The sequence below is a fragment of the Homalodisca vitripennis genome, chromosome 2 (assembly GCF_021130785.1).
Source record: "Homalodisca vitripennis isolate AUS2020 chromosome 2, UT_GWSS_2.1, whole genome shotgun sequence".
Taxonomy (NCBI): Eukaryota; Metazoa; Arthropoda; class Insecta; order Hemiptera; family Cicadellidae; genus Homalodisca; species Homalodisca vitripennis.
In genome coordinates this window covers 99,405,044-99,432,122 of record NC_060208.1, presented here as the reverse complement: position 1 = coordinate 99,432,122, position 27,079 = coordinate 99,405,044, and the positions used below count along the sequence as shown (strand labels likewise).

The 27,079-nt window shown below is 33.8% G+C and overlaps 1 protein-coding gene across 2 annotated transcripts in view; it reads left to right on the top strand.

The window, feature by feature from the left end:
- Positions 1 to 2,649: 2,649 nt before the first annotated feature.
- Positions 2,650 to 27,079, top strand: part of LOC124354420 (trehalase-like) — an 86,350-nt gene continuing 61,920 nt past the window's right edge. The window contains exon 1 of one of the 2 annotated variants that reach the window (XM_046804866.1): positions 2,650 to 2,705. In XM_046804866.1, the coding sequence (XP_046660822.1) occupies positions 2,665 to 2,705 (41 nt within the window). In that variant the 5' untranslated portion in view covers positions 2,650 to 2,664. Of the gene's footprint in view, positions 2,706 to 9,402; positions 9,592 to 27,079 lie in introns of those variants that run through there. The other variant, XM_046804859.1, reaches the window with a different exon arrangement.

Genomic DNA, 27,079 nt, shown 5'->3' with positions numbered 1-27,079 from the left:
CTTGTTTCTGAGAGATACATAATAGATGCAAAAGTAGTCTATTGTCCAAATAAATCATTTACCTCAAACATTATTTTAAAACATACCACAATAAGATACAAAAGTCTTCACAACACAAATTGTAATCATACGGGTATTCTGGTCAGGTTTACATAGGCCCTACAACGCATAATTATTAAATACGATGGTTTTATATGTTATATAATTTGAGGAAAGAAATACATTTTTTCACTATGACAATTTCACAATGTGTGAAGCGGGCGGAGACTGAAATTTTTGAAAGGTTTGGCACTCTGACGTAATCAACTGACGTAACGCAGCTGTGACGTTACAGAAGGCGTTTCTGGAGGTGTGTCCCCCCTCCACAGACGAGCCTCCGGCCTTGATACCCTCCCTTCATCTGCTACAGTCTACTCGTTGTAAGATGGACACGAGCGACTTAGTGTTTAACTAACCTCTACTGTCTTGTTCTCCACTTCTCGCCCTGTCTCCACTCCATTCCAATACCGGATTTTCTGGTTTCACTGGTTTCAGACCTGGATTTTTGCAACGTTGTCTGCCTATTCTCTCAACCAGTGTGTTCTCTCCGAGCCGGCCAACTGTTTTTCTGGCGAAGACAGCGCATGGCAATCACAATGACAAAAGGTCGAAATGCTTCTACAGTACAACTCAATAATACTGCATTTGTCGCAAATACGTACATCCTAATACAAAATATGCCAATATTTATCATTAATATCAGTTGTCAGATTCATTAAAAAAACAACTGCTACAGCACATAATCATATAGTAAAACACTGATAGGCCTACTCTCAATAATTTCCTCCAAATAAACTAGTTGGCTGGGTAAATTTATTATATGCCAGAATAAATTATTCTGCTACGTCTAGCAATCAATAATTTCAACACCTTGAGTGTACACAGATCTCACAGTACTTGACACTAATCACTATCTAAATGTTTTCGCAATTTACTCGAGACCCTCGCACTGTAAGGGTTGACAATATATGTTTTAATATTATACATTGTATTAATACATATTTAAATTTTCGACAGAAAATTACGTACTGTTAAATATTAATGGAAAATTAGTCTGTTCTAACTGAAGTCAGCGTCTAGTATCCAGCGTTTGATTTTAAGGATAGAACTCCACATCTAGATTTCCTTGTAGGGTCTTCATTTTCTTCAAATACTACTTAAATGTATGATGTGTTACAATATTGAAGACTTGGAGTGTTTATAAAAATATGAGTTAAACTACAAAAACGATAAATAAATAAAACAAACTTCTCTCGCGATATTAGTTACAATGATTCTCATAGTACTGATCTAACTAAAGCCGAATGATTCATTTTTTATTATAGTTAACAAGTATACTAAAGTTCAAATTGGGAAATCGCTAATCTATTCTTTTCAGGTATCTATATTTTACAGAAGTTTTATCTTGACCTAATTCTCTAGGAAATCCCTAGATATAGCCCCTTGTTACTGAAACGTACAACTTTCGGTTTTAACGCATCCAAGAAGTGTCAAATAACTGGTATTAAGGGTTAGCCTATTCAGTAAAACCAAATATTTAAAATAATTTCTATAATACCGCAAAGATGTTTACAAATTAAATGAGGAATCAGATTCTGACACAATAAATAAGTTTACTAGTATTATAAATTAATGCATAATTACGAGTATCAACCTGTCTTGATCAGAGATATCTTACACTTTTTCTTTCACGATCATAACTCATCCGCCATGGTAAAAAGCATAATGATGATGAACGGAGAAGGAAAAATGATGTGGCGTTGCATTAAGCGTTCGTTGCCCGATAGCCCAGGGTGGAGCCAGCCGCACCGAAAATGATGTGTGTAAAGTAAGCAATGTGAATCCTCCCTATTCCTGAATCAGAATATTCAATGTTATTTGTGCTTAAGTCTAATGGTGAAAAAACATGAAATGTGCAATATGGTTTAACATAAAATTAATAGTATACTCTTATCAGATGTTTGACCTTTCATCAAACAGTTTGAAAGGAATCAATGCACCTGAGACTGAAATGTTTACAGTTATGCATTTGTAACTGATATACATAAATAACAATACATAAACTTTAAACAAACCATTGCGGCATTAGTTTCATTATTTTATAGAATTTCTTGTTAATAACTTCTCAAAATTTCAGTTCATAATCTTTAAACACCCGGATAACATAATTAACGTTATAGAGATGAGTGGTTTTGAGGTTATTAGAGAGGTAAAAGATCACGATTTTCTGGAGGTCTGACAAGATAGAGACAAAAATATGTATACTTCTCTGAAGTCCACTTGAATTTATTCAGCCATCACAAATTAAAACAGTCTATATGAGATTAAAACATATGATTAAAACAAAGTTCAAGGAGATGAATTTACTCCACTTGAGCGTTTTGGGGAATTAGAGAAGTACAGGGAACTCCTCCCAGTCCCATTCTATTTTTATCACGCGAGCACCGCACAGCTGCATGGCGTTCTACCGCTGCCTGCCTTTATCAGTCACTCTTCCAACATTCGCTGATAACACGCAATCATATCGTACACCTACCCACCTTACCTCACCTAGTAGTCTAGTACTATCTGCTGTGTCTGTGAGTGACGTATCTCTCCATCTTCGCCGGGACGTCCACCTTTACGATGGTGTGCGAGGAGCTGATCAACTTTGATGATTCTGTTCAGTACGTATTTCACTCAATTTTGTTTACATTGGCATTTAGCTTTCTGTTTTCCTGTTGTAAACCGTGAGTGGGCTAAATAATGCCATGTAATTATTATGCTTTTGTCCAGCAATAGTTTTATATAAAACTGCTTCCTTTCTAATTAAACTTTTTGCCATGCCCGTTTGTTTGCCTTTTGCACACTAACGCTTAAATGTATTTTCCTCTACAGAGTATACAAAACTCGTTTCCAGATAGTCACTTCATAATGTATTATTAGTAAAACAGGACTACTTCAGGTCGGAAACAGATTTCCCGTTATGGATGCCTACAAAACTGATTTATTATTCTCAATTTTTATTACCAGTCTGATTGCTTACTTCTATTAGTAGAGATGCAGCTTTTCCACTGTAGATGGTTACAAAAGATATATTCTAACATTTAATTTAGTAATTGTAATGCAAAGCTGATGGCTCCCTAACAGTAGTGGAGACATTAATACTTTCACAAATGTTACAGAAATACTTACTCACGATTTGCTGTGTTAAATTTTATAGGTTGTTACTACTAGAGACATTGTTTTCAAATTTAGAACTTGTAACAGGCCAATATTAATTTTCATCTGGCTCATAAAAGTGAATTATAGAAACGTTTCACCGAGCTCGCCCAAAATGTTCAAATTACTCAGATAGTAGTAAAAGCGTCACTTGCAATGTATATAGTAATTTATCTTTTCCGGTGTATTTTCCACACTTTGCTCAATGTCGTATGATGGAAAGTACCAAGTCAATAAGGCAAATTAGATTCAGATAACAAGTAGACAATAAAAAACGAGCTATGATTTCGATGATTAAACCTCCTGCTGATGATGGCAAAAACATGTCTTTACCTTTAACACTTTGCTGCTGAATTACATCTTTAAAACTTAGTATGTACAAACTCAGAGCATTTCGTACCAGTTTTTATATAGCTTAAAATTAATTTCAAATCTTTATTAGTCTTACATACATGATGCTACCCCATAATATACTCAGTAAAGATATCATTACATATTATTGTATTTTGTTAGAATCAAAAAACGAGTTTGAAAATATTAAAATGTGTACAAAATTGTTTAATGTGATATATACTATATTCCAGCAAGAATAAATGAACGTCGTGACCAGACTGTATTATATGATGGGCGGGTTGGAGTCTATGCAATATGACCATATATTATGGAATAAGAGGGGTGTCACATGGATGGCATCTTATCTCAAATTAGAAAAGAACAAGTAGATACTTGAGGGTCGTTATCTAATTATTTAGATATAAAGTATGGCGTCCCTCAAAGTAAGGGATCTTACTTTGTTTAACATACATAAATAATTGTGAATCAACTGTCAAATTTAGTATATTAATACTACTTTGTGCAGCAAGTTTAAAAACCTCTAATTTTGAAATTAAGATGTTTGAATAGGTCAATTCCTGTACACAATATTTTGATGAAAATGGTTTGAAAATAAATCCATTAAAACCCAACTGCATTACTTGATGACAAAGGACCAAAGATAATGTTACATGATGAAATTATGAATGAAGTTTATGATATTAAATTTTTGGCAATGCTCCTGGACATGGAACTGACTTATGTTGCAAGGTGTCTCATAACATATATGTCATCAGTCATTTGTCAAAAATCTGTCCTCTAAAAATGTTACTATCTGCATATTATAGAATGATTTTCCATACCTATCATATGGCATAGAGATATGGAGTACATGTGCAGCAAAAGAATTAAAGAGATAGAAAAACATTAAAAATTAAGAAAAGTCTCTATTGTTTAAATCATAATTAAAATTACTTTTAACAAATAATGTGGATGAACTTATACACAATTTCAAAAGTTCAACTTCAACTTTAAATAATTTTTATTCATTCATAAACTTTTATTTAAGCACAGATCTATTAATTAACAATTAATAAAAACTTCTGTAGGCCACATTGCTACTAAACATTAAACTTTATTTTGTTACTTTTACATTATAATACTATATTATTAGTTATTCAAAATATTCAAATTCCAAGTGTTTGTAACGTTGCTACATTGAGGAGGATTCAGTTCTGGCTGGTTTATACCTTCCAGTTGAACCCACAGTGGGTACAGCAAAAACCGATGTGTCACTTAAATCTGGACAACCTTATGGGTGCCACTAATCGTAAATGTTGAGATTCTGGGGCGCAAGGGTAATTCGATAGGTCTAGTCTACTGCAGGAGTAGACTGTTGGAGTTGGTGGGGTTTGTTCCCTAAGAGTCAAAGGTTCTTGCCAGCCTAGACATAAAGGTGTGCCATCCCTTGTCTGCTTTGACTGGAGAGGCTGGTTCAGAGCTGGCTTCTCCTTCTTCCTAGGGGACATGACTTGAAATTTGAAATTAGTGCCCTAAACTTTTCCTCATGAATCTCGACAGAAGGCGGCCCCTGCTCCCAAACTTACCCGACCAAAATATATTGTCACTCCGGAAGCAGCGCAAGGGTCCTTATATGACTAAGTGCAATTTTCTAAACTTCATGTCCTAAGAGAATAAAAAAAAAATAAATAAATAAACGTTTCTACGAACAATATTGTTTTTAAAGGTAATAAAGAACGTGTTTATATAAAATGAAAAGTTAGTAACAGTAACGGTAACCGAACCTGAACAGTACCGTGTTTCATTCCCCTATTTATATAGATAAACTCAAATGAATGACTGTACTCCCAGAGAAAACCCCCTTCTGTGATTCAATTTTGGGACATCTTATAATCAGCCCCAAATAAAAAACTGTTACTCCTAGAAACTTTAACTCGTTAAATTAACATTTTTGTCTTCAGCCTACTTTTTACCCCATTTCCTACTATAAATGCTTGTAATTCTTCGTGGAGCGATAAACAAAGGAGCGTGTTCAAACTTTTCTGTCCTCAATTAAAAAGTTATTCATCACTTTAAAAACATTATTTTTTAAAGGCGATCGCACCACCTTGACCAAAATGAAGGAAAACTGTATGAGTATTTCAACCGTACTGCAGTGTAAATGTCTGTCAGAACAGCAATGGCGTAGTTTATGTTTTCCTTGATAATTTTTGAGGTCATGTTCAATAGGCTTCATTAATCATGTGAAATTACTAACTAGAAGTAATATATTAGTACTGAGGACGAACACCAGTATTTAGAAAGCTTAACTATCACTTCAATAAATTTTATTCTTAACTAGTTGACAAGGAGCTTTTGAAATAGAGGTCAAGTTGAGTCTAAATGAGAGGTTTACACCTTGTGAGCGAGATAATTCCTAGGACAAAATATTATGTGAGTGAAAATAAATTATGCAATAAGATAAGATATAAAACTGGCTCGTACCAGAAGTACCAGAACAGAAGTGGCGTGACAAAAGATATTCTGCTGTTTCGACTTGACTTGGTTATTCGAGCTTGGAACAAATCTGTAAATGATTTATGTTTCCCATCCACACATTTATCTTGAAATGAAAGAGTTACAATAAAACCCCCCGGAAGTTCTTCTGAAATATTATAAAAACGATGAGCATCTATTTAAAGTAACCAAAATATAAAATCAATTAATTCTGTTTGGTATTAAAGTATTAGGAACTCGAATACATTCAAATTATTTATATAAGTATATAGTACCTATTTTAAATGTAAATATAAATTAATACACTCATATTTCAAGTGTCCGAACATCATCACATATACATTTAAAAGGCCGAGAAGAAATTTCGAAAAAGCAAGGAAATGAGAAAGTAATATAATATAGAATTTACTGAAGTAACTAGAAGTTAATTAAACAAACATTAAAGATAAGCGCTAAGAAACTAGCTAAAGGTAAACACTAAAGTCATACAATCTCAAGTAAAAAAGATACACATTTTAGTATACAAGAGTATTTTATGTAAAAATGCATAATATAGAATAACGTATGGCATTGTCATTCTGTTGGTTTTCTAATGTAAGTAAAAATTCTTTTAGAAAAGTTGCCTGTTTTCTCTGTATTTTTTATTATATTTTCTGATTCATTTTGGTTTTGGTTTTTGTGTGTTTTCATTCTTAAGAAAACACACACACACACACACACACACACACACACACACACACACACACACACAAGTAAACAAAGAATTACCGATACATACGTTTGTAACATTTGTATCCGTCTTGATCGAGGAACAAATTCCTGAACGATTACCAAGAGTTCAGAAAAAAACTTTTACGAAGGAAAACAATTAGTAAATCACAGAAAATCCTACAAATCCTAAGTAACAACCGAGCCCCTGACTCAGTTGAACCCAATTTTTATGTTAAACCTATCACATATACCGATCTTTAGAGTCAGACATTTCCAGGCCATTTGCTCCAAGTCTGCATATAATCATAGAAGTTCCTGTTCTAAATTATCTAAGTCAAGTGTAAGAAAATCCCTGATTGTTCTAACTTCCCTTAATATAATAAATAATATATTCATTGTTCAATTATTCCAACAGTTAAACTATTGATTTCGAACGATTAATGTCACAGAATTATACGCACTGTGTTTTTTAAGCAATTACAATCATTGTGCCTAAAATTCTCAAAATATTTGTCTCTAGAAGTCCAGTTGTTTAAATGTGAAGTATTCTGGAATCTCTTATAATTTCCGACAACTATTAATCGTACGACTTTTTAGCTTAGTAAACTGTCATAGGTTATTTTATACTTCTTTACATGGATTTTTAGAACTCTTTTTCCTTTTTTATTTTAGTTTATTGCTCCGTTAACTGAAAATTCCCTGCGTCTAATAGTGGGCATCTACCCTATGCCTTTGGGTCCTCCTGACCTCTTCGTCTATACATCATACTAAAGTCATATCAATGTTATTAAAACGTAATAATTAAACCTCAGCGGTTAAGGAATATAGCGAAAGACGAAGAAAGAGCGAACGAAGATATTAACATCAGGTGGAAGACACCAGCGAAAATAAAGTCCTGAATTTATTCATGTATGAATCGGCTGCAGTTCAAAGATCTATAAATTCCTTATTTATATCGAGTAAAACATAACATAATTCTAGAAGTTTTCGAAGGTCTTTAATCCACAGTTTCTAAAGGTGGTACATATTGATTCTCTTGAGTAACACGGAGTCTATGTTTTTATATATACATATTTACAGTTAAAACTTCCTGGGTTCAGCCTCACGTAAGGAGGTCTCTTTAGACATCAATATCTGTTGATATGAAAATGTTTTAATCGCATTAACAAGGACAAGTTAATTTCACCCAGTAAAACAAAATTAATTATCCAGTTTCTTTAAGGTCATCTCCAAAATTTGAACAATCGTATATTATTTATCGTAAATTATGTGCCCATAGTGTTGTATTGGTTTCTAAAATGTAATCTGACTTAAGCTTGGGGCTTTAAGGTCTTCATTAGTACGTTTAGTCGTTTCGTGTTTTGCAAGTTTAAGAAGCTCAAGAATGATTTTTGTCTTCTTCCCCCCTCCAAAGATCTTTCTTTTGAAAATTGCTCGTGCCAACCTTTTTATCTGAGCGTTAGCGAAGCCTATTCCTCAGGAGACAGACAAAGTTCATATTCTGCATGGCTGTCTCCCACAAGTAATGTCGAGCCAAATTGAACTCTAAACTTGAAATTTTGCATGAAACTTCAGCAAAGCCTGGTACACGATGCGAGTTGTGATGTACTCCTACCTTGTACATTAGGGTAGCCTAGTACCAGTGAAAATGGTTATTAATTATCACATTCATGTTATCCTTTAAACCAACTAACTTCAATAATAATTAAATAAAAAACTTTCAGGAATAACTATAAATCAAACAGGTTGTTACAATTAATAACGATACAATTAATTAATAATGAACATGAACTTTCGCTGCTTAATATTACTTACAACTTAACAAATTTAATTTTTTGTTGCATTAAACGTACCGGTACACGACTTCATTAATAATTAATTGACAAAATAACAAAAGACAATTAAGTGACAAAATATCCTACTTTTGTCCATGTCACCCCAGCTGGAATAGAAGCTTTTAGTATACTAAAGCAACGCTACAATTCTACTCATCCTCTATTTCAGGAGTTAATGATCAATTATGTAAAGAATACTATTGCTCATTTTATCATACATTTTAAGATATATGATGATATATCATCCCTCCCCCTACCTATGCAAATTCAATATTCAGTGAAGCACATTCTTTCTAGATGTGCTACCAAATAAAATGTACTCTTTATGATTGGTAAATAATATAGATGATTTCTCGTGCAGCTTTTGTCTGAGGTAACTTAACCATTCAAACAGTATTAATAAAAATTATAATAATACAGTTATTTTTTAACAAGTATTAGTTATACTTGTAAGTTAAAATTCTACTAGATAAAAAATATATTGATATCACTGATTGAGTAATTTACCGATGTTGTAACTTTTTAATACAAGATACAATTAAAAATGTATAGTAATTTTCAATTACTGTACGAGGTTAAAGTTTTAACAATTTTTATAACTAGAATTTATTTGTAAATTTTTACTCCAGAACAATTAATGGCATCTTTCCAGCCCTACAGTTCCAGCGATTGTGAACAGCCTGTATAGTATGTGCGCTGGCCGGTGACCTTATTACGGTGGCAGTGGCAGCAGACATAACCTCAAAACTCACCTGTCTAATCGATCTGTACCCACGACCCGCGCACAGCTCCAGTAGTTGTCAGGTCGCGGCGACGCGAACACCACAATGGCTGAGCCCCTCGTTACCTCTTGGTCACACAACTGTCTGGACCGCCTCCTATCCGCCCCTCGGGAAACCGTGTCTCTCGAACTACCCTCTGGCGTGGCCATCGAGTACCCACCCATCACTCCCTACCTCAACGAGGGAAGTTACGAGTGAGTTTTGAAATTTTTAACCTTTATAGGCGGTTTGTCGGGGCTAGATTCTTTAAAATTTTTTATTAACAGTGCTTGCTTGCTGCTAACACGTAAATTAATAATGTATATAGCTTACAAAAATCAACGTATTAATAAAAAAATAAGTAAGTCATTTTCTTTTCTAGAATTTGAAAAAAAAATACTTTAGTAATAAAGTAATTTCATTAAAGTCAATGTTTATGGGGAAATAAATACATATCTACATCATTGAAATAATAGAACAGTTTAAATGTTTTCTACTAGTTTTATTTTATTTTATTCTAAATAATAAGATTGTTAAATCTATTAACATATCGTATTCTTAGTAGAAGTAACCCTCCGTCAACAATAAGACCAAACCATCTTCTTCGCCCATTTACTTTGGAGAAATTAGAAGTTTGTAGTTTCGATTCAAACATAACTTAAGTTAATGATTTTGACTTCTTTCAATCTATAGGTTTACAACCTATTATTTTTTGCCGAAATGTAAAACTATGAAGTGTTTAGTTTTTGTTTATTAATATACTAGGAGTCATTACCTGTGTGGCTTCGCACGAAATTTGCAAAATCGTAGGAGGTAGTCTTCTTAGCGAAAGCCATATGATGTAGTATTATAATATGATTGAGCCTTAAGAGAAGTAGGAATATATCTGTTACTTATTATGTGAGTGTCTGTGTGTGTGTGACTCAAAAAGCGTCTAGCTCCGACCCTTTTGTAATCTACTTCCAGTCTAAGTTATTTCCAGTGCCATAAGTTGAGATTGCCTTGTTATCCCGAAAAAGAGAAAATATATACGTATGTAGGACTAAAGAACACTTATGTCTATGACATTTTTAATAACGAACTGTCTTAAAGGGTATATTCGCGTTTAAATTACTTTCCAGTCATGTATTTACAGCGACAAATTCATTCCGAGTCTAATTTAGTTACGGTGCCACATTTCACGTTGCCTTCTTGCGCTGATCAAGATTATATATGTATATGTAAACCTTTTAGTCTATTTTTGTCGGAAATTATATTCTTACATCGCTAGAGTTATGCTTCCGGCATAAGGGTAAGAGTGGAAATCCTTAAAGTTCATTTTAAATTTCAAAAATAAGTTTTGCGGGTGTTTAAGGACTGTAGTCTGGTTGCAGTCTCTGGGAAATAATGATTAGAGTCCCAATAAATAGCATACACAATCTCAGGGAAGCCAACCAGTTTCGCGTATACTATGTGCAAACATTTACAGCGTTTTTCATTAAGGTGGGTTTTATAACTTAGTTTAAATGGTATTTCTAATGTTTAGATGGCTTAAATTCTTCACTTTCGCAATTTGTAGTAAAAATTACGTAGTAACTTCGTTTTTGTAATCTACATTATACATGTGATCAAGCACTGCATATTTAATCATTTCTAAAATTTAAGTGTATATCCAATGTTTCTGCCTCTTTGACGAACTTCAGCTGAAAGTGTCAACAGTTGTTTACTACCAGTTTAATTTGTATGATTCGTAAAATTATCATTATTATTCTAAATTACAAAATATTATATTAATTATAAAATATCGTTATTACTCAATACTTCGCAGCAATTTAAAAAGATAAAAATCGCACAATTCTTAGTAAAAACACTTACGATGTAATATGATGGAGGTCTATAATACTTTTAAACGGAAGAAGTTATGTATATATTATTTCAGTGTCCATGGTTAAGAGGATTAGAGGTTAACTGAAGTTGCGATGAACTCGTATATCAGGTTTTGTGTGTGAAGAAACACTCTTATTTCCAGTAGTCTAAGTTATATTTCCGATGTCATAGCTAAGTTTGCCTTGTTACTTTGACCAAGAAAGTAGCATAAATAATATAATAATAATAAGCACCAATAAGCATAAATTATGTAGGTCTAGGAAACCTATTTAGGTAAAAAGCGTCCACTTCTGGCCCTTGTTATCTACTTCCAGTCTAGGATGTTCGCAGCCGTAGTCGAGTTTGATTTGTTCTCTCAAAGAAGGAAATATACACACATGAAGGAATAAACAGCCTACATTGATAAAAAGCGCATACTTCTGGCCGTTTAAATTCACTTCCGCTCTAATGTTTGTTTATGTTAATTTATGACACCACATTTGAATATACCTTCATAATCCGAAAAGAAAATATAGACATAATTTTGGTTTCGGAAACCATTTTCGGTCAAAATGCGTCTACGTTTGACTCTTCTAATCGACTTTCGGTCTAAGATATTCTTAAAACCAACATTGAACAAAACGTATTCTATTTGATATGTCCTATTTGGCTTTGTTTATTATTTGACTCTGTCTACTGTATACAGTAATCTAACCAACCCTCCGGGGAACCACCACATCTAGTTCCTGGAAGACTATACAAATTAGACCCAGACATATTCGTAATAATTGACAAGGTAATGAGTTAAGTTAAACACTTATTCCTAACTAACAGTTACCCGGCCTACTGAATAACATGGACGCTGTGGACATATCCTTTTTAAACTGCATATCAAACAATTTTGAGATATGTGCTGGTCACTGGAAAATATTCCAATCATTAATTCGATCAAAAGGTGTCTTGTTTTTTAAAATATATACGTACGCAGGTCTGAAAATTCTACTCCAAACAAACTCATTTAATTTGGTTGCTCATTAAATTATGGCAGGTCAAGATTATAATTTTTAATTGTAGTTCCTCAGGGTTTGGAAGAATTAAGTAAGGAGTGTTTCACTTTTATTAGGGGCTAAAAGCAAGAATTGAAATTCAAAGTAGCAATCTAAAAGGTTATAAACCTATACAATTAGAAAACTCGTCGAGAAATCCAGCATAATTTGTATCAATGTGTTAGTCAATCAATTAGTAGCGGTATTCACGTCTAGTTTTATAAGTGTTCCCAACATTGTGAGTCCCCTAACTCAACTAGTGAATTTGTCTTTCCAAACAGGAGTTTCCCTCACTCCTGAAAATGGGTAAAGTAACTCCTATTTTCAAAAAGGATGATCCATATTCCATCAATAACTATCAGCCTGTCTCCATTTTGCCAGTTCGGAGCAAAATGTATGAAAAACTCTTTTTGGTAAGAATGCTTTGAATTCTTAATAGTCACAACCAGCTCTCTGATGAACAATGGTAATCTCTCAGAAAGGGCAAATCGACGGTAGACGCAGTAGTTGAGTCTAGTCGAAAGAGTTGTAAAGGGATTAGAAAGTCGAAACCCCACCTTAAGTGTGTTTCTCTACTTATCCAAAGCATTTGACTTGTTGACCATAATAGACTGCTTGAAAAACTTGAATCGCAGGGCATTCGAGGAGTGCCTCTTTCGTGGCTCAGTTCATTCATAAGCCACAGAACCTAAGTGGTTAAATATCAAACCAACTTTAAACACCAATAGAAATGAAGTATGGAGTTTCTCATGGCTCCATACTCAGTCCAGTTCTTTTCCTGGTCTATGTCAATGATATAGGTTCATCACTACTGCACGGGAGACTCGTGACACGACTCTCTGCTTCAATGGAAAATCAAAGGAAGTATTAGAACAACAGGCTTTTGTTGACCTGAATAATTGCGTCCAACACTTCCAAAGTCTCAATCTCACAACAAACGCCTCAAAATCCAATTTTTTGAACGTTTTTTGAGCGAAGTGGAGATTCTGGGTGTGGGTCTGGCATAATGTTGGCAGACTCCGTTCTAGAAGAAACAGAATCCACTAAATTCCTTGGAATACACCTTGACCATGGGTTGACATGCAATGCTCACATCGGCTCAGTTTGTACCAAATTAGCCTCAGGCATTTATGTTATGAGGTCTTTAGCCAAATACTGCCCGAGTTAGGTACTGATGACGACATATTATGGTCTGATTTACCCACATCTTACCCACGGATTGGTGTTGTGGGGCTCTAGTGCAAACAATCAATTTTTGAGAGCCTTCAAACTTCAAAAGAAAGCGATTCGAATAATTACAAAATTGAGTTTTAGAGAGTCGTGCCGACCAGCCTTCAGACACTTGCAACTCTTAACTCTGCCCTGTCTGTACATCCTGGAAACAGTTTCATTCTGTATGTCCAAATATACCCTGATGACGTGCACGGATATGAGACAAGAGGCAGAGACAACTACCGTTCTGGAAAACAGAGAAGGGTGGTTTATGAACACTTGCCTTGTCCATTTTATTAACAGATTGCCAGCTTCCATTAACAATGCACCAACGCCTAAGGCATTAAAAACCCGTCTTAGCCGTCAATGGCATTTTATAATGTCGGCGAGTTTTTGGCATGTAACTGGGAGACCACCCATTTTGAAAATAGACCCTGGCGTTGAAAATGGTGAATATTGGCGAGTGACTGGAATTAATGAATGCAAAATATGTATGTATGAATGTGACACTGTGGTGTGTTTGCAAAATTTTATACTAAATGGCTGACTTTTACCGTATAATGTACATTGTTTACGGTAATAAAAGGTTTGAATTTGAAGTTGGTTCATAAAAGTGTCACCCAACTAATATTATAAAAGCGAAGTAAGCTCGACTTGATGTCAGAAGACCCGCACATTCGTATCCGTCTGCTCAATTAGGAAAACTACCATGGAAGAGTACAACTCTAATGAGCACGTGACTTAGCTCGCCATTGGTTTACTCTCTTGGTAAGTTCCTTCTTCCTGACGGAAGGAATAAGCAATCATGTTGATAGTTTGGCTGGAAAGCTAATTGTGACGGAAGATAGAGATAAACCTTCCAAAATCTCGTAAAACGTCAAAACAGTGAGAGCTATATAACTTGCAGTGCTATGTGGGAAACTGAATATGAATTTTACAGCTCTATTGAAGAACCAAGCGTATCTGATTACGTCATCCCTTATGTTGGTTTTAATATTAAATTCCACGTTTTATTACTCAAACAAATGGTATCTAAATCCTCGTAAAATTTCAATCAAAATCACTCCTAAAAATGTATTCAGTTATTTTTGTTTCAAACAAAACGGTAAGAAACCACAGGTTATTACTTACGGTAATAAGTAGATTGTATATGTGTGAGATATAGTTTATTTATTTAAAAAATATTTTAATTATCACAATATCAGTATTTACTCTTTGGTTCTAAATCCACTGAAAAATAGGGAAACTTCAATAAGGAACCAATTTGTTTATGTTCCAGTTGTTTAGTAATGTTTCTGATGCTACAAATAATATTTATATTCATTGTTATTATTTATGTAATATTAAATGAAAATAGTAATATATTGTGGATATAAATATATTCGTTTTGCTATTAGGCAACAATGACAGCCATTATAAATTACGAGCATTTTCCTTTAAACATCTTAAAACAAAATTTTATTTACGACCGTGAAAACAAACTTATCTCGGTGAGATGTTGACTAGCGTTGTTGAGCGTCTTGTAAACCTATACGATAATATTATCGGTTGCTTTCATACAGAACAGCGTGAGTGATATACGTATATAAATATATAATGCAATAAATCAGTTGTTCTAGGAAATTAAATTGGAATTTTATTTTATCTGAATGCGGTTTATTTTAATTTTCTCTAATATACTTAAACAAAATAACCCAAAGCATCACACGTTGTTCACTGCATTCCAACGGAAAGATCGCATAAATTCAATTTTAAAAACTTATCTCAACATACTTGAGCACGTGATTAGGTAAGTCATTGGGAGATTTCCTCATATTTGGAAATTCTGAATTTTTAAATTGCTAACTTCAAAACTCAATTTATCAGAGACCTCGAGTAGGAGGGCAAACCCATTTCTTCGAGACCATCTATGAGATGACATAAGATTGCATAAAAAATGTTCATGACAATGCAGTTGCCTATTTCCAAAATATATAATATGAACATATAATCTTTTATGTAGATACTTTTAATAATTCATATTCTCAGCTGTACGTTTATGAGCTTAAATAACAGAACAATATCACTATCACATACTTAAATGTTTTCTTCCACAAAACTACAACAGTTTTAAATGTATTCACACTTTAAACACTCAATATCATTAAATATTTTGATTTATTTAACTTACTTTGATAAAAATAATGTCACTACGGAAGCAGCGCTAAGGTCCTTTTAACTCAGTTTCTTATCATAAGTGCAAAAGAAAACAAACTTTTTCCTTTTATTGGAGAAAATCAAACATAAATTTAAATATATTATAATTATTTTTCTTAGTTTAATTCCATGGTCTGGAATGGTTCGTCCTCCGTAAATACTTTATGAATCGGTAACTAGAATAGTTTCGGCATCGGTTTCTCATTGACTTCTTCCCATATTCTATTCCTAGAAGCGGATGGTTTGATTTCAATTCAGTGCCAGTACACATTGTTGACACAGTTCCAAAGCTGTACTTATTCTTGACATTGAAAAAGCACATTTTAAATACATATTCTTCATAAAACTCCTGAAGTATCAGTTTGCGGTTGTTTTACCACTGTGATATTTGCTATCTCTCAAGTTAGGTCAGACTTCCCCTTCCTTTTCCTTTCACAGTTGTTAGCACAATCACTGCTATTTACAACGGTGCCTGGTTTTTACCGTATCAGTATTGCGAGAAGTGACAATATGATAGTAAATGTATTATTTTATATTTATAATCACTAAGAAAAACATAAAAATACACTATGTAGACAGTACTTTTCGATATGTTTACTATCTTCTTCACGAGTAACCAAAAAATAATAGTACAGCATTAACTAATCAAGGAATATGTAAACAAAACATACAGACAACTTTCATACACTAGTATGTGTGGTAGAATGTCATTTCAGTGTGAGATGATAGACATTTATGTTATGGTGAGGCAAGTGACAATTTTTCTATTAATTCTCAACGTTGAGCCAGTTCGGATAGTCGTAAAAGGTTATTAAAATAGGGACGATGGTGGGAGGTCATACTGTTTAATTTTTTCAACGAGACACATTCATAAAAATTGTTTTAGAAAAACATTTGGAGCACGATTTAGTGAGGTGTATTGTTAGCGCTAAATTACCAATTCTGGAGTGCCCCAAGGTTCCAGTCCATGACTTTTTATTTTGATTTAATAATGACGTAATATCTATCCCGAGTTATGATGTCCAGCCTTATGCTGATGATTTTAGTGTCCATCTATTGATCGACGGAGTTTTAAACCACTTGGATCAGCCAAAGGTTCAAATCCAAAGATAGGCTGAAATGCACCACCACACACAACTGAACAAAAGAGACGTTGGTAATTTTATTAGTAACTTTTACTCGCAAAACTAATCCTTCGTTCTTTTCTTATGGGATTAGGAATATCAGGATATAAAACAGCAGATCTTGTAGGATCTTGGTGATCTCTGAACACGTAATCATAATTTAAATTTTTTTAAAGTAGGAATTGAATTTTTGTGATAAAAATAGCCCAATTTAAAAAAACAAATACATTTTTCTGATGCTTAACATATCCTTTATCACATGTCATCGTTAGAAAGTCACAGTTGTTTAGAATGAAAACCGAGGTTAAAGTTATAGGGTGAGTGAGTGTAGTAGAGGAAGCGAAGGTGTGTGTTTGTCACTTCCACGCTCAGTCATATAACAGATATAAATTAATGTCTAATTATTTTGTGTGTACAAATTCTACAATTAACTAACTGTAAATAAATCGATACAACGAATTATCGAAGGATCCGACAAAACGTAACAAAATAGATAGTGCACACATTGCTACACTAATTGCTATTGTGTTTGTGTACAAACACATTGCTATTTGGTCTTTTAACCTTAAAGTCAATAAGGTTCTTCCTTGGACACCGTGGAAGCTATGTACGAAGTTTCAAGCTATGCTCTAGGACCTGTCTGTCAGGGGTTATCACACAAACTGACGGACTGACAGAACGACGATTTCAATAAGGCTCTGTCGGATTGTCAATAATGTAGTGTAAAGATGTGAAATACCAATTTTAAGTCGATTAAGAAGGCGTGTCACTTTCATAGTACAACTTGTGTGTGCTACTTTATTTAATTTATAGTAACGACTGGGCTGTAATCTACTAAACGATCAATGAATCAAGGAACAAGTTTTTTCTGCAGACTAAAAGAAGTCACACTGCTGTTGTTAAAGGCTTATTAAATAGATACGACCTGTCGCCGTAATAATTGCACCCGTTAAGTAGGAAATCACCTCTAAGGTCATTGGCTGTACAGTCTTATCAGCAGTTATACGGTGGGGACTGTACCTTTGTAAGGTAAAGGCCACCTAGTTACTTACATTGCGCACCTTGAATGTATGCATAGCTTGGGTAGTATACAACTGTATGGATACTGATATCCTTGAGGGCCAAATCGCTTTCAAATTTTTTTATGAAACCACCAGCCTGAGAGCCTGATTCATTTTACTTTCAACATACAAACAACATCTTGTTTATAACCTGAGTAGGAATCAACGTGTAGTTCATAAATATTGGACATCTGCTGTTTGCCCAAATGATAAAACTTGTTAGTAAATTTGCGAGACGTTAAAAACCACTGTGGACATTTTACCCAGCTTCCTAGAGAACGTTGTTTTTATTTTTGTAGCCCATAATATTTTTTCCACCATGGGATTTAACTCGCTTTTTAAATTAGAGAGTGATGGAAATTTGCGACTGACTAAATATTTCAAAATTACTCCTTATTCATTAGTTTTGCATTATTTTATATTTCTCAGATATATAAAATAATTCTTTGCCTTAAGAGAGAATCAACGTAGACTAGGTAAACTAAAGAAAATACTCTTTCTTCTTGGGAAAATAGTAGTAGAAGGTTTTTAAGTATATTAAAATCAGAAATCGTTACTGATTAATATATCCAAAATCAGATAATATCAGATCATGGGATCACACAAAACAATTTATTTCAAAATGGCGTACGTCGAAATGAGACTTTTACTAATTCTATCATCTTTTTCATTAACACTAATTATCATTTTGTATTTGTTTCCGAAATGATTCTGATGTAAAATTAAGGTTGAAACTGAATTTTTGTACGATTTACATACAACATTTTACATTGGGTACGACGTGGTTACAGTTTGCAAAAGGGATCAGTTATCACCATATAATCTGATAATGACTTGGAAGAGTGTAGACTTTTATTATTTAAACAATGGTATAAAAAGCAATGTAATGAACAAAAATGTGAATGTATCATATGGCAATATATATTTTGAAATATTTCACGTCTACACTTGACATTTACCATGACACTCCATTTCTACACAGACAATAATGAGTTCTATGATAGTGCATGTCCAACCACGGACTTCAGCGTCGTTCAAGCGTATCGCTCAATAGGCTGAGACAAATTCTCTTTTGTTTGCTGGGAGATGTAATTATTTCTACACAGACAATAATGAGTTCTATGATAGTGCATGTCCAACCACGGACTTCAGCGTCGTTCAAGCGTATCGCTCAATAGGCTGAGACAAATTCTCTTTTGTTTGCTGGGAGATTTAATTATTTCTACACAGACAATAATGAGTTCTATGATAGTGCGTGTCCAACCACGGACTTCAGCGTCGTTCAAGCGTATCACTCAATAGGCTGAGACAAATTCTCTTTTGTTTGCTGGGAGATGTAATTATTTCTACACAGACAATAATGAGTTCTATGATAGTGCATGTCCAACCACGGACTTCAGCGTCGTTCAAGCGTATCACTCAATAGGCTGAGACAAATTCTCTTTTATTCGCTAGGAGATGTAATTATTTCTACACAGACAATAATGAGTTCTATTATAGTGCATGTCCAACCACGGACTTCAGCGTCGTTCAAGCGTATCACTCAATAGGCTGAGACAAATTCTCTTTTGTTTGCTGGGAGATGTAATTATTTCTACACAGACAATAATGAGTTCTATGATAGTGCATGTCCAACCACGGACTTCAGCGTCGTTCAAGCGTATCACTCAATAGGCTGAGACAAAGTCTCTTTTGTTCGCTGGGAGATGTAATTATTTCTACACAGACAATAATGAGTTCTATTATAGTGCATGTCCAACCACGGACTTCAGCGTCGTTCAAGCGTATCACTCAATAGGCTGAGACAAATTCTCTTTTGTTTGCTGGGAGATGTAATTATTTCTTTGCCGTATCTTTCTGTCAATAATAAAATGATCTATATTCTGAAAATTCAGTATTGAATCTGTTACACGACACGTGGTGTGGCGTACTGCTGCCTAATAATAAGTTCATACCTATTCCAGACAAGTTTTTTTTTTTTTTTTTTTTTTTTTTTTTTTTTTTTTTTTTTTTTTTTTTTTTTGGCGTTTTCGCAGTTGGAATTCCACATAGTTCACATATATTTTTGTCTTTAAGATGGAGGTTTTACTTGTATGGAACGCTATCAGCCGACACCTGTTATACATGGAATAGTCCTTCACTGAACATTGTTTTTATTTTCGTAGAAATCACATATTTCTTAGCACATTCGGTGTGGTAGCCAAGAATGTATGTCAAACATCTAGTCGGAATATAAGTCGCAACCCTAATAAAATTTGCAGTTGTAGGTAGGCCACATAAAGCTTATATTCCGTTATGGTGTATTAATTACTTCTATGTAAGTAAGAATGGAAAAAGGTCGACGAATACATTGTTATGCGCTGTAAGAACGTTGTTCCTTTGGTATTATTCCTTTTTCCCATATTATAATATTTTTATTTTGAACAATAAACTTAACAAGACTGATTTATTATATTACTGTATTATGAGTTGAAACATCGTACAGGTAGTGTATTTCACAAATTTAAGGTGTGTACTTTATACGGTTAAGCTAGATTAACAAACTCATATAAACATAATTCCGCTGCAAGTTTTGTGTGTTTAATCCAAACATTGTAACAAATGTTTTTAAGAATTTTATTTATTTATAAACTTGTAAATATACAGTAACTTGAAAATCATACTTCGCCTCCAGTCTTTAAGCAATAGGTGTAACTTTTCGTTTGTACAGAAAGATCCGCAGAAATAGAGAGTGAGGTCTCTCAAAGGTGATAGGATTACCTTTCACTTCCTCTGCAAAGTTAACGATTGTAGTGTACCTCAAGGATCAGTCTTATCACCCATATATTTTATATTTATGTCACTAAACCCAGCATACGCTTATACAAGGTTGTTTATTTTATTTCATATGAACACGGAAATACATCTTTTTTACAATAGATTACAATGTATGTTCTTGATAGCTTGAATAGTATATAAAAATAAAATAGCAATAATAAAGCAATAGCAATAATAATAATATAGTATGTATAATAAAGTACATGCAATACAACTAACCATGCTTAATATCTTTGAAAGAGATAAACCAAAGAAGAGAAGAAGAAGAGCACATGCAGTTTTAGAAAAATAAACATAGTTTTACAACTGGATCGAGTTGAGAAAAAAATTAAACATTATTATGATTAATTTATGAGACGTTAACTCAACAATATCAGAGTAGGGAAACAATGACATAATGGATCGAAATTATTATAAAATGTTTGGTACAACAATGAAAGAATAAATAGGCATCATAATATAGACTATAAGACTAAGTAGGCATAACAATAATATTCCAAATAAGCGTAACGATAATAGACTAAGTAGATCGGTTGCTTTCTTTGCCGATGCTACTACATTAAGTGAACCGTTTACAAAAGTACGAGAACACAATGAACTGCAAGCAAACAACTCTGTGACAAATAGAAAAATGACTTTTGTCAAACTAGTTTGCTTTGAACTGAGAGAAATTCAACCTTTTACGGCAAAAAAAAAAAATATATTTTCATGTAGTGTGATAACTGAGGTTCCTTCCAATACTTGTGAAGATTACTTTATAATGAATACCATACCGAACTTCTTATTAAATGGCATCAATGGCATCATCTCACACATTTTCAATATTGGGCTTTAAAACTGTCATAATCGGCAAGATTTACCTCCAATTGTAGCTATTTTAGAGAAATAAAAATAAACAAGTTTTGAAATTCAAAGATAGTGTATCTGTGCGACGTTTAAGCTAAATACAGATACCACCAAACTTGTATGCTTCAGAATCCTAATGTTGACTGCTCTATTCATTTATAAAAAATCCTACCTTTATATTAAAGGTACAACAAATTTCATAATGATCAACACAAATACAGTTACCAGCTATGAAAATAAAATCTTCACTTCTCACTCTACCGCATAACTTGGACAAGTTAGCGTTTACTGGTCAGCTTTAAAACTTTGCAATAAGCTTCCTCTTCGAAATTATCTCAACAAATTCAAAGTTTTTTTATCATCTCAAAGCTTTAAACTGTTACCCGATTGAATAGATGAATGAATGAATGAATAAGCTTTTTATTTTGACAGGCTAAGTTGGACAATTAGATCCTTCCTTACACTTAACGTGTTTCCTTAAATACGGGTACACAATTGTAAGTATTTTGATAATACTAAAATCCTCGAAACTGGTAAATTTATAAGTACTTCGTTACAAAATTGCCACTTCGCATAGAACTCGATAACTCAGTTCATTTAAGGAATATATCACCTTTGTTAAATTTTACTACTTTTTACGTTTAATATTTTATTTTTATCATGACTTATTTTACTATGAAAATCGGGGTTTCCATTGGTAAAGGTATTTATTTGATTAATTTTTACTTATAGTGCTTATTGTATACGGTTGTCTTTAATTAGTTAAAGCACTTAAAGCGATTTTTGTTTGTGTAAATGGTCAGGTATGCTTCTTTAAATTTTGTGTATTTGAATTATGTATATTTGAATGAGCTTAAGTACAGACTTTAATATCCAAGTAGCTTCTACTTGAATCGAGTGCATTCAAGTGCAAGTAAAACTCAAGAGCTTTTAATTTTTACTTTCCACTTGTAGCAAGGGTCAAGAAGTACTTGAATAAAAGTTATGGTCTTGAAATAGGATTTCATAGGAATAGATAATTCAAATTGCTTTTGTAAAGTACACTCGACTCAAGTAACTTAGCCTGTGTAAACGTCCCTTTTTTCAAGTCGATGTGGATTTGTTTCACTTTTGGTTTTGTTGTATACAAGTGACATCCAACCTAGAAACTAATTATAGCTTATTAGTGTATATGGTGTGCTTAATAACATCTAAAAATATTAAACAGAACAGTACGGAAATCATCACGTAAGGTGTTGCCATGTTTAACTAAATGCCCCTTTATGTTCTACATTTAAATCCAACCTGCAACAGTATACTGTTTTGTTTTAATTTAATTTAAATGCCATAACAAAGAGCGGCATATAAGGAAATATAATCAAATAAATTTATGTGAATTATGTGTAAACGTAATTTATATGTATCATCCTTTGCATAAATAATATCACTTTCGTTTAGTGAAAGATGAAAAAGCCGTTGTTATCACTATACGAGACGGATTCTACACGAAATCTAATCACAGTTTTTGGAAATGACGTAATAATTGATAAGAGCTCGTTCTCTTAAAGAGATAGTCCGTCATTTCCCCGGAGAGTGACAACGCATTGTCTCTTATCTAGTACATTGTAACAGACAAGTCTGGCCTTGTATCTTAGAATCCTTGGTGCTGAGTACACAGCCAGTATTTCACCAAGGTTATTTATACGTGATTTAAGACTTTCCACTGACCCATAGCGTCCCTTTAAAGCGGCGAAAAGACATTGATTACGCAAAAAAATGATCGTCCTTATTTGATGTTTAAAGTTTTACATTTGTAAGTAACTTATCTACAAACAATCAATATACAAAATAATTAAAAAAATTTTTATTCAATTAAATGTAGTTTTAATCTTCTTTGTGGGTTTTAACAGTACATAAACCAATTGTTAGAGTCCATGTATTGCAGGATGTAGTGTTATGTTTATTGTGATCCGAGATTAAAAATCAAACAGAAAGAAATAAAGGCACCAAGTGTTTTATTATTAAGAATGTAATTTAATCAACTTAAATCAGATTGAATTTCTTAAGTTTTCGATTAAAGTTTAAACACATTACATTTTTTTCCTCGCATTATCGCTAGTTTGTTTCGCTTTAAGGTTAAACCGTAAATCTATGTCAAAATACAGTTTTAAACTACGAGATAAAATATTATGAGGTAAAACAAACGCACGTAACATGGGGATGGCTAACACTGCAACATATGTGGATTTAATTACAAGATCATGTGCTACAACATGACTGTATGAATCCTAGTAGGTTCGGCGACCCAAGATCGGTACTTGTGTAGAATAAGGGCGAGAAATAATACTGAGGTTCAGAGTGTCACTTTGAATAAGTAGAGTATAGCGTTGAGCAGAGTGAATAAAATTAATAAAAACCATTCCGTAATCGTAAATAATATTATTAGCAGTTTAACTTAAACCTAAAATAAAATAATGTGTATTTACTTTATTGCTGAGAATTTTTACCTTAAAATAATATCGTCTACAATTTCTATTTCCCCAAAACGATAGAGATTGGGTTGCCAATATATTAGTTTGTGGCCAGAGGGAGGAGAGGCGATGGAGATCGGAGAAATCAATTTGTTGGCTGTCTTGTTGTAACCTAAATCCAATTTATTCGCCACTGCAAAAGCCGTAACATTTCACTACCTACACTACTTTAAAATACTCTATTCGAGTATTGTCTTCGTTTTTAGCAGTGGAAAAATTTAAATACATTTAGTAAACAAACACTCCTATGTTATTAACGAGTAAATTAATGGGCAAAATAAATGAAATACAACATTATATAGAAAGTTGTCTTCCACAGGGCTCAATATTTGCCCCTTAATCTTTAATGTTTACAAAAAGAAATTCATGTCGCCTAAGTGTATTTAGGCTCAATTACAACACAAACAACAACAAATCGTGGGAGAAGCTATTATCTATCGTGCTTCTACTACGTCTTGTTTGTTCCATATTTTCCACTTGATACGTTGATTGCGGAGGACGCACATTACTACTACACCGGCCGTTCTAAGGTCAGTCCATGACTAGAATCGTAGTAAAGGTATTAACAACGTATTCTATAGCTAGAGATGTATTATAGTTTAAACCATGAACACGTACACTTAAAACACGTTTTATATTTCCGAGATTACCAACTTGTTGTATTGAATCGTTCCCCCAATATCTGCCCAGAATTACGTGTTCATAGTACTTTAGATCAAACTTCACAAGCTACGGAAAGTTCTTGACTCATACTGGATTGCTGTTTGGACACCTGTAGTGCCCTTAAGGTGATTCGGTGAGGATAACCACAACATTGTATTCATCTGAAGGTGGGAATAAGAAGGAACAGAACTCGAGATGGTTGGACAACTAACGCTGTACTCTGTCCGGGAAATTGTCTATAATTCGACGATTGCATCATGGTCTCTCCACATATGAAAATAGTGAAAAATTCCAGGTAAGGGGAAGGAAAATAATGTGGTAGCGGGGTTGCCCAAATGCTTGAATAAGCCGAAGAAGTGGTATATAATTAGACGCTTGCATCATGGTGTCTGCACATATGGAAAGAGTGATGAATTCCCGGAAAGGAGAAGGAAAATAATGTGGTAGCTGGGTTGCCCAATTGTTTGAATAAGCCGAAGAAGTGGTCTATAATTAGACGCTTGTATCATGGTCTCTGCACATATGAAAAGAGTGATGAATTCCAGGAAAGGAGAAGGAAAATAATGTGGTAGCGGGGTTGCCCAATTGTTTCAATAAGCCGAAGTAGAGTTCCTGTAAGGACGTAATGTATTCTCCTTGAAATGATGTGGAAAGCGTTGCCGAGAGAGAGAGAGAGATTAGTATCTACCTAGGCAGTTGGGTCTCTTAGTCGGTAAGAGTCCAACTACATCCGCTCACCCATTACGCTCATCCTTCACTGATTTTTCCATCAAAACACGTGCTTGGATAAACAAGTATCTGAAGATGATTATAGTTATTAATTAACAAGAAAGAAAAATTCTATTCCAGTTGCCAACAATGGAGACAATCGTGAACAAACTCGTGATGTCTCCCGGATGTAAACAAGTCAGTTCTCGCTGAGACCACATTTTTTATTCTGTTCGACGGTTCAGCCTGCTGCTCAACCCTGCCTGCGTTTGTCTTGCCTCGTGATGTCCTAGTTATTTCACTGCTGACCGCTGAGTCTACGTCAGCGCAGGTGTCAATGTACTGTCGTCAGCAGGTCATCATCACAGCCGTCACATTAACACTCGGTTGTTCAACACGTACAACTGAGCTGCTCAGCTCCTCCACGCTGAACATCTCAGACTTTAAGAATAGTCTTGCTCCTTCTACTCCTGGCCGTTTCTACTGCTGGCCTACTTCTGTTCGCTTGTTCATTGATCGGCTTTGGAAGATTTGTAATTGTAGACCCGACTTGCTTAAATATATAACTGTGATTTATATTATCAACGAGAACCATTTTAATTTGACACCAAAAACTTAAATTATTCATTTTTATTACATGTTTACAGTAAAATAGCATATTTATCTTATTATATCTCCATTCACCACGTTGCCTACATTTACTCGAAAACAATGTTAGGCAAGTTTTAAAAGCATACATTTTCTTCGTTTCTTTCATTTAAGTTAGATTTGCATCCTTAAAGACTATCACTTTAATTGGACGCTTAAACATGTGTTTAATGCGTCTATTAAAATACATAAAACCCACGTACTTTTACTTCTCAATATTTAAGTAGTATTTAAATATACTTTTTTTGAAAACCTACTGTATATTTTGTTTAGCACTTAAGCTTCTACGTGGTACTAACTAGGGTCAGTATTAATCATTTCAACACTACCAGGCATTTTGCCATTATTTTGACCTTATATATAAAATGTATGAGTGCGACTGAAGCTCGTGAGTATACTAAATATTCCGTAATTGTTTGGTAAAATATCTTTTAAAAGTTATTGCTTGGTTCTTTTAGCTCTAAAATTGCATTTAAAATAAAAATTGGGTAATATCTCATTTGATGAAGGTGGTTCAAGTCCAGAACCATAAAACTGCTATTTTTCCCTCGCTGATATGGAAGTGCTTTATAATTCTGTCAGTAATAGTATGTTAATTATTATTTATATCAAAATATAGAATCAGTTGTCTCGTATATTTTTGGTTGAGAACTGACCACATATTGACAGCATAAACTGTCCCGGTGCCTTTTATTCGTGATTTTTGATGGATGAAATGTCATCAATAAACTGCCACATTAGGCATTACCATTATCTACCTGAAGGCTTGACGACCATGTTCATCATGGTAGATACGACATGCCAATTTTCACATGGTTATATAATGTCGAAGCATTATCACAGTTCCTCAAAGGTTAACGCTGAAAGCCACAACACAGTCAATATATAGTGGTTATATAATCCAGACGAACGTACATTGCCCATAATGCAGTAAAATGGGGTTTTTATGAACTTCTACATAGTATCCAGAACACCACTACTATTTTAACAATCTTCATCTCACCTGAGCAATCAAAATTCGCAGCTA